The 9,313-nt window shown below is 35.8% G+C and overlaps 1 protein-coding gene across 1 annotated transcript; it reads left to right on the top strand.

The window, feature by feature from the left end:
- The first annotated feature begins 1,512 nt into the window (after window positions 1–1,512).
- Window positions 1,513–8,908, top strand: LOC110023118. The gene is made up of 6 exons (XM_020722366.1): window positions 1,513–1,884; window positions 5,970–6,055; window positions 6,151–6,273; window positions 6,356–7,081; window positions 7,173–7,386; window positions 8,025–8,908. The coding sequence occupies exons 1-6, from the start codon at window positions 1,578–1,580 to the stop codon at window positions 8,564–8,566; spliced, it is 1,998 nt and encodes a 665-aa protein (XP_020578025.1). The 5' UTR covers window positions 1,513–1,577; the 3' UTR covers window positions 8,567–8,908.
- The last annotated feature ends 405 nt before the right edge of the window (window positions 8,909–9,313 follow it).

The raw sequence follows: 9,313 nt of genomic DNA, 5'->3' as shown, positions 1-9,313 counted from the left end.
TCCTTCAAGCCCTAATCTACCTCTGGTTAATGGTCTAGGTCCCCTTTCACGAATGGGGTATGACTCTATTTATAGAGTTCAGAAGTTGCTTCCCTACAAATAAAAAAGGAATGCATACCACTCCATCAGGCCGCCCAAATAGATTTACTCAATCATACAATATTTAGTGAACATTTGAGGGCATTAAAAATGTTAGAATTGAGTGATAGCACATTTGTTTTTTTCTTATCGAGATGTTTGATTGGACTATAAGGTTGCCATATTTGAAATCTATTTAACCTTCCAATTATGCATTAAAAGTTTCAATAAAATGACTTAATGGTTCGATTTGGGCTTTATTTGACTTAGACTAGACCAACTTTAGCGTCATTGTGTCTGTCTCATTGAACCGATTAGTTTGACAGTAAATTTGTCAAGTTCGAAGTTCTAGAGGATATTTAATCAAAGTTTAAATGTCAGTGCTAAAAAAAATTACCTCGAGATTCATGTCACGTCTCAAGATCCATGTATGATGATGAAAATTTGTTGATCGCATATCAATAATAACATGACAAATATAATAATCAATTAGAAGATAAATAATAATAAATCATTTAATATAAGATACAAAATATTTTTTTTAATTATTTTAAAAAATAAATCTTGAATACTATTATATTCTGAATATTTTTTATATTAATTATTTTTTAAGCGAGCTAGCACACGAGCTAACGAGTCAAGTTGGGCATAAACTGTGCTTGGCTGGTTAGCTCGTCAGATGAGTTCATGAGCCACTTGTTAAGTCGAGTTCAAGCTGGCTAACGAGTCTGTTTGACTCACTTGCACTCCTACTCCCAAACGTCCTAATCACATACAAGAAATAGTGTTAGCCTTAATGACAAGTAATAGGACTATGAATGTAAGTAATAGAGCAATGAGCATAGAGTTTGGATTAACACAAAGAGCCAATACATCACTCAAAATTACAAAAAAAATGTTTTGTAAATTTATCTTGCACCAAAAGCTACCTAAATAAATTAATGTTGTTGCCATTAAATTGACGCACGTTTAATTAAAAATCATTAATATTATGAGATATTCTGAATAAATTGTTTTCCATTCCATTATAAAAATAATAATTAATTTATTTATCCCCAAATAAAATTTTAACGCCTTATGCAGAGGTGCCGACGTTACAGATTCGCACGACTCGGTACGTAGGGTCCACGTACGTCACTTGACGAAATTCAACGCGTTAAGCATGGCCCGCCCTATTTTTGCCACGCGTTCAGTTTTTATAGCTATATTTCGCTGTGTGCATTAACCTTTGAACAGCGGATCGGTTCGATCAGGGTTCGAGCTAATTTTTTTGAGAAACTTCGCAGAAGCGAATCGGTTTCGGCGGATGTAACGCGTGGACCTGTTATCGGCCGTTGATATTTAGACAGAATCAGATCTACCGTCCATTAATTTTTCCGCTAGATCCTTGCCTTATCTTGCGTTCGGATATATTCGTTTTATTTATAGATCGCTTCACCATCTCCGCCGCGGTGGCGGAGTGCTTTGTAGCGGCCGTTTCTAGGGTTAGGGTTTTGGTTATGGATTCCCGGTTTAAGGTTTGGCTGCGATGGGAAGAAGAGATGGTGTGCAACGATCGTGGGCGGCGAGTGGTGCACTATTATGTTAGGGACAATCGCGGCGGGCGAGATCTGGCGGTTGTAGGGCGGGAGAAGAGTGCGCGCCATATGGTGTTTGCTGTTCAGGCGAAGTTTTTGCAGTCTGTGATTAGGTTGTCGGAGACTGCTTCGCCTTACGCGTTTAATTTAGCAGCAGCTGCTCTGCCGTCTGATCTGAAGTTGCGATCTCGGAGACAGGTTGTGGATTGGCTCTCCTTGCTCGTTTCAGGTAATTTGATGATTTCACTTTGTGTTTTTTTTGTGGCTCTCCTTGCTCGTTTCAGGTAATTTGATGATTTCACTTTGTGTTTTTTCTTTTGTTTTTTTCCTGTGTTTGTGCGCTCTGGTTTGTTTTTTTTTTCTTTTTAAAGTTGTTTGTTGAGGGGGAGACTTGGATGGGAATTGATGGCTTAAGGGTTATTTTTGTGGATCTGTGGTTTTTGTTAGGATTTGTTATTTGATAAGGTTGCATCTTTGCTAGGTTTAGGAGGCTAAAAGGGAAGTGATGTTTCGCGTGGATCTGACTTCTATGTCGTATTTGCTTGGGAAAGATTGATGTTTTGCTTTGTTTGGACGCTAACAAGGCATTTGCAGTGCCGGAGCTCCAATTTTAGGATTTATGTGTACGTTATCGTTGTTTTAAGAAATTTTCTGTCGTTTCTGGCTGTGAATGATCAAACTCGTTCTTTTTTTAAGAAATTTTCTGTCGTTTCTGGCTGTGAATGGTCAAACTCATTGAAGGAGAAATTTGCTAGATATGGATCCTCTTCCTGTCTTTAATGCAAATTTATGTAATTGTAGGTTTTTGTGTTTGTTGTGTCGGATATTCTTGCAGTTTGAGAGAAATTTGGGTTTTGGATTTCTCATATGCATGGAAATTTGGATTATTGAATTGCGAAATTGTAACCCTATGCTGGAACGTGTAATCCGACGTTTTTCAGCTCTTAAATGAAACCAAAAGGAGAAGAGTGAAGACAAGGAGCAGCTCGTGCGGGATCAAAAGTTCCACAGCTTCCTGCATCACTAGGTGCCTGCTCTCATCCCTTGTCGCTCCTTCCATCTATCTTTTCTCCACTATTTTGCTATAATTGGTAAGAGTTATGCCATCAAAATGAAAACTTTTAATCTATGTACTCTTTTAGTACATAAAATTTAGAAAAAAGTTTTTGTAGGGTGAATTTTTCTTTTTCTTTATTAAATCTGCCTGGCTGTAGGCGTTTTCCTTTTGGTTTTCTCATTGGATTGTTTACTTTAGTTGTTTTTAGTGGCTTAATTTTCCTTCTCATGGAAAAACTTAGCGTCTGTTTCCTGAAACTGCTATGGAGATCAAGGGGGTGGGCACAGGTGGTTACATAAATAAATTAATATTAAAAAATACAAAATAAACTCTATAGGGAATTAAGCCAAACCCTTTTTTCTCAATATTTTTATTTTTGTTTATAAAGTGTTGTGAAAAAGGATTTATTGTCGGGGTGGTACTTATTTATTTTGCAACGTTTAAAAAAAAATTCAAATTTTAGTGTGGGCAATTTCCCACCACGGGCTTTACCTCTGTCTGCCTGCGAGGTTGACTGTAGCTGGGTATCATGAAAAAATTGTAATCTAGATTTTGAATCCATAGTTTCTTTGTGACATCTGCCCAACTTTTAGGTGATATGCTCTGATTTTCCCAATGGTGGCATACTTTCATTGCTCAATAGTGGCTTAAATGGAAGGTATATGTTCGTAACATAGAGAATCTCTGTTTTTTTTCCTTAAATTGCCATGTAGACCCTAGCCAAAAATTATGAAGCAAGATTCAAGCCAATTTTGTAGAGTTTATTACATGCTTGTCCTCACATCATTTGGTTGTATTTACTTCGCCCCCTCTGAAAGTTATGTAAAATTATGGATCTGCTCTCCCATGTCAGCTTACATTCTACATTTGATGGAAGCTGTGCATCATGGATGCACAAGGGCAAGGGCACAACACAACCATAGGATAATGAAAAACCTTGTGAAAGTATAACATGGCACATCTAGGGCAGAGGATCATGAATTTAAAAATATGTAATTGCTAGAAGCCGCTACATACACTCAAGAATTTCTCATTACAAATAAGAAAAGAATATTGGATTTCTATATATAGAGCTTAAGGAATAACTTAAAGAAGGACTTTGAGTGAAAATAGTAAAAAAGGGTAGCGTAATAGGAAAATAACTTGATTTATTTGAGATTTAAATTGGTTACAGTGCGTGCTGATTTTATCCAAATCAAATTTAGCTTGTTAGTTTGTTTTCTTTTTTTTTAAATTTTATTTTTGTGATGCTCAAGAAGATTTTGCTTTATTCCCAATAACATGAATGAAAAAAACACTTAAAAGAATGAATGGATACATGAATGATGATGGTGTAGAATGGATAAAAAACCTACTGGTTTTTTGAACTTTATAGCTTGTTGTGTCCATGTGTCTAAGATGATGTCAACAAAAGACATAAGAATCATTTCTGTTTTTATGCTGTGGAATTCTGTTTGCTAAGATGCTTGTGCTTGTTGTTGTTGCTAATATCACTTCTTTATGAAGCTATTTATTTATTTGTTTTGGGCTGTTGTTGATTGTAGATTTAGGGCCTTTCTTTAGGATTCCTAGAAATATCGGTAATGAATGATGCTCATGATATCTTCTCATTGAATTTATATTTTTGTATGAGAGCACATCCTTCTCTCATCTGCAGTTTCTTGTAAGTTTGGTAATGGCTGTTATTTTATTAATGATTTTTTTGGGTTCAAATTCTATGGTATATTTGGAAAGTTATGGTCAATAATAAAATTTTATGTTGAGGAAAAACCAGAATTGGATACTTTGTGAATTTTTTATTCTGGTTTTTAAACAAATTGGATGCAGTGCAGACAAAATTAACAACAATTAATTTTCAATATGGGTAACATAAGCAAAATTTCTTAGAAATTTTAATTTTTTGTTTAAAGTCCTCACTTCAAATTTGTTCACCCTTCACTTAACTTTCTTAAATGTTAAACTTTTCATTGTTTTAGGTTTTTTAGTGATCAGAAGTTCCAGAATGGTCCCTATTCTTTCTTAAATTGATTTTATGAAACGCCAACGGAAATCTTTATTTTCCATAAACACCTCTTCCTAAGTTTAAGGACCATATAGAACACTTAGTTAGAGAAATTCATCATTCTCTGTAAGATTAATAACTACTTGAATTTATTTGACAAAACTTAGCAGTTCCAAATTAAGCCTTTTAGTTCTAAATCAACCAGCCTCTTTATGTGCTTATTTCTGACATGATCTTCTTATTCTTTCGGATTTCATATTTGATATTAATTTTTCGGTCCACTTCGACCATCTTGGTAAATGTATTATCTGTTATATAAGGGTTATATCTAATTCATTAAGCTCTCGTGAATGTGGGGTCTAGGGATGCTAATATAAGTTCTATGGAGAGATTGATGCAGATAGTTTTACACCCCTTCACATTTTTTGGTGGCTTTTTCCATTGTTGGAACCTGAGACCTCCATAATACACTATAGATTATTGTTGTTCCAGGCTCTCTCGCATGTTTTTGGGATCAGCTAGATTTAAGGTTGTGCATTTAGTTGATTTGGTTTTTAAATTAGCTAAACTAACTTGTTTTGGGCGTAAAGCTCGGACAGATAAACCCACTATTTTTTTTTAATAACAAAATTTTATTATTTTTAATAATGAACCTAATTATCTTTGCTTAAATAAACTATATCAAGAAAAATATTAAGTAATCTTTGCTAAAAATTATAGTTTTTACATGTGGAGTAAACAATATCCACGTTGATCCTTATGTCACTTGTTTTTCAACATGGATTTATTGTTTTAATATTTGGAGTAATTAATATAATTCAAATTTCGATTTGATCGATTTCATAAAAGCAAAAAAATGAAACCAATAACTAAAAATTAAATAAAATAAAAATAATGATTAGTTGAATTTGTCCTTTAACAACTAAAGCAAACAAACCAAATATGATTGAGGCTCTTTTTTTTTTTTTTTTTTTTTTTTGCTTTATCCAAACAATAAAAAACCTTTACTTGATTATTCCCTTAAAGTTTTTTGATTCATGCATGTTATGGTTGATCATTGTTTAGCTTTCTTTATTAGAAGTTAATAACTTTTTTATTGTTCAGTAAGTCTGTTTTTTGTCACAAGTTTCTTTTTCCTTGCAAAAATATCATACTATCTATTTCAACTTATTTATAAAATCCTTTTGTTGTGATTCTGTATACTTTATGTTCTTGTTTTCTGCGTACTTGAACCTAATGTTTATTTTTTGAATAGATTCAACGCCATATGGATTGTCCCCAGTTTTGGATAGATACTCTGATGATGAAGATGCCTCACCAGCCAGTATTCCTATTTTCAAGGTAGCTATAAACCCCCCTCACCCATTAAATTTCAATATTTTATCAGTCATTTATAGCATTTTGCTTAAACCCTATTCTTCCGTGATTCTTTACAGATTCTTTCCTCTGGTCAAATAAGACACCATTCCGAAGATTGTTCATGGTTAGGTTCTTCATGGGATTGTAGGAAACGCTGGAAGCATTATCAATCCTTTTGCAGAAATGGAATTAAAATATCTGTAAGCTTATATTGCTCTTTTGTTTATTTTTATCTTTTGCACCCTTATCTGACATTTCTTTTTTTTACAATCATGCCCCTAGGTTCATGACTTTATCTATGTTCTAGCGGAAGGTAATAAGAGGCTGGTTGCATATATCGAAGATTTATATGAGGATGTGAGGGCCAATAAAATGGTTTCGGTACGGTGGTTTCATAAAGTTGATGAGGTTAGTATTGTTTTGCCACCCGACACTAATGACAGAGAGATTTTCTTCTCTCTTTGCCTTCAACATTTCAGTGTTGAATGCGTGGATGGGTTGGCCGCGGTACTTTGTTTCGAGGACTTTGACAAGTTTCTGAAAGAGCCTCAACACAGATCCAGCTCCTGGAACCCTTTTCTATGCCGTCGGCAGATCTGCAATGATAATGTTGAGCCTTTCGATATCACTCAAGTCCAAGGTTATTGGAGTCAGGATCTACTTCGTTCCATGTACCCTTCTCATCTTAAATTACGGCTGAAGATAAAATCTCGCCCCAATGGCTCTGACATTCTGCTAAATTGCAATCGAAAATCTCATTTGAATGTTGGACGTGTTGACTTTGAAGGAGTAGTTAATGATATCGACAAAGCAAAAAGTTTGAGCGTCAAAAATGGATTTGAAAGGAGGCGGAATGCGATAGCTCCGGGGTTGGAAATTGAGCTGCTTTCGCAGGACAGCAGCATCAGGGGCTGCTGGTTTCGCTGTGTTGTTCTCAAAAGACGCCGTGATAAAATCAAGGTTCGGTACCAAGATGTAGAAGATGCTGATGGAACTGGCAATTTAGAGGTAAAAAGGGCAGTAATCCTTTTTTTTTTACTAGCTGTGCTCTATCTGATGATGCTTATAGCTTACTCGTGTTCTTTTTATTTGTTTACAGGAATGGGTTTTGACGACGAGGATTGCTTCGACGGACAAATTGGGGATCCGCATATGTGGAAGGCCAATAGTTCGTCCGAGCCCGCCGAAGGAAAATGAGAGTTTATGCAGTTATGAACTTGGGGAAGTTGTTGATGCGCGGTGGCATGATGGATGGTGGGAAGGAATTGTTATAGGCAATGTTGGTGAAGGAAAAATATGTGTATATTTCCCAGGTTGGTCACTATAATTTATTATATTTATCCGTCGTAGCAATCCTCGACTGTTTTTTTTTTTCTGAAACTGTTTTTTTTTCCTATATTTATTGTGCTGAGAAGTTGTTTTTTTAGAACTAGATCTATTAAATGATTGGATCAATGAATATCAATTAAGGGGGTATGTTCGTGAGGATTGTAGCTTTTTGTAAGGTGATTGTAAAATTGTGCTTAGAAAAATAATTTCTTAGAAAGTTGAGGTATGAATTATGAATTTATATATTTATTCAGAAAATCCAAACAACAACGGTTTTCTTACATTTACTCCCATTTTAATAGATCTAGTTCTACAAAACAACTTCTCAGCACAATAAATATAGGAAAAAAAAAACAGTTTCACAAATAGAACTGTGCTGATAGTCTAAAACGCAAAGCATACAGAAAATTGTTCCAAACAGACCTTGAGCCTTAACTTTCAAGGGCTATATTTTACATTTGACGAAGCAAAATGACTCCCTCCCCCCTCCAGTCCAAATATATTTGCTTTTAGTGGTGCTTGGTTTAGACAGCCTAAACATATTTGCTTTTACCAGTGCATGCTTTAGAGAATTCTTCTTCATCCTCCCCGTTTTTAATATTCTCCCTCTTTCAACTTGCAGGAGAGCAGCAAACATCCACCTTTTCTCCTGGAGAATTGAGACCCTCTCAAGATTGGGTTGAAAACAAATGGAATCACATCAAGGCCAGGCCTGACATCGCTGGCCTTCTACTCTCAAGACTTGACCATGAGAAGTGCAGCGACTGCATTAACTTCCTGTCTTCGCCCTCCAACGCCCAGATGGAAGCAGAACCAAGACAAGCGAAAGAAGATTCCTCACCTCCTGCTCGCACCGAAACACATGCATCACAGCTCATTAGGAGTCATCTCTCGGAGAAAATGGAACGAAATTCGCCTCATCTTGTCAGCAGTTTCATCCATGATGGCTTGAGGTGGAGTGCTTCAAGGAAAAGAACACTTAAGGGGCAGATTGAGAAGAGGTTTTTGAGTAATAAAAGACTGCGTTTTGATTTGAGCCACAAATCCAGCAGCCCATTTCTAATACCAAAATCTTTGAAGCTAGTGGACCAAGAGAACTGCAAGAGTGGTGATCCTTTGTTTGGCGCACCAATGGCTCTCTGTCCAAACTTGGTCATGACTTAGCAGATTGATGTCTCAGCTGTATAGTAGAATTCACTGATTTTAGCTTTTTTTTTTTTTTACCCTTGTTCTTTATACTACATCACCGATGACCACATTGTCCAAAATGTGGAATTGGAACATTGGAAGAGTGGAGCAACCATTGTACAATGCTTAGTATGTATAATTTTAGTGTAGAATGAGCTAAAACAATGGAAAGAAAATCTAACCAAATCCCTCAGGTGTGGGGAACTGTGATGAGTAGCGGAGCCGTTAAAGCTTTGTAACATTTCTTCTTACCGACTATTTTTGTTGTCACAATTTTGAATGCAACCGAAGTGAATCTTCGCCATTTTCTTTTCTCTGTAAACAATTTTATGTTGGGAAATTTACATACCACACAATTTTTATGTTTGTACATGTATAACACTTGGACTTCTATCATTTTATAACATTTGGTGTCACAAATCTCTGCATGAAAAGGTGCCTTTCATTTTTAAAAAAAGGGATTTTTGCATACGACGTGAAATATTAAAATTTGCATATTTCACATCTGAAACTTTGATTTCACAGGTTTGGCATTACATCTTTTTCCTGTTCCCTCTTCCATCCTGTCGCCGGATAATTCAGCGCTGAACACAGCGACGGGATGGAAGAGGGAACGGACTATCTACGCTGAATCTACGCTGAAAAATAGTCCCGAGTCTTTTGTGAGGATATCGATGCATCGATTCCATAATGATTGCTGTTTTAGCAGCTGTATGGTGAAGT

Source organism: Phalaenopsis equestris, unplaced genomic scaffold (assembly GCF_001263595.1).
Source record: "Phalaenopsis equestris unplaced genomic scaffold, ASM126359v1 Scaffold000212, whole genome shotgun sequence".
NCBI classification, from domain to species: Eukaryota; Viridiplantae; Streptophyta; class Magnoliopsida; order Asparagales; family Orchidaceae; genus Phalaenopsis; species Phalaenopsis equestris.
The sequence above is the reverse complement of the archived record's forward strand: the minus strand, read 5'-3'. Positions and strand labels throughout refer to the sequence as shown.

What these genes read in the sequence shown, in the direction of transcription:
- LOC110023118 (XM_020722366.1), top strand. Translation starts at nt 1,578, where the DNA reads ATGGATTCCCGGTTTAAGGTTTGGCTGCGATGGGAAGAAGAGATGGTG. An exon ending in CCAGTATTCCTATTTTCAAG is followed by an intron (nt 6,056 to 6,150) that starts GTAGCTATAAAC and finishes GATTCTTTACAG; the next exon opens with ATTCTTTCCTCTGGTCAAAT. An exon ending in GAAATGGAATTAAAATATCT is followed by an intron (nt 6,274 to 6,355) that starts GTAAGCTTATAT and finishes TCATGCCCCTAG; the next exon opens with GTTCATGACTTTATCTATGT.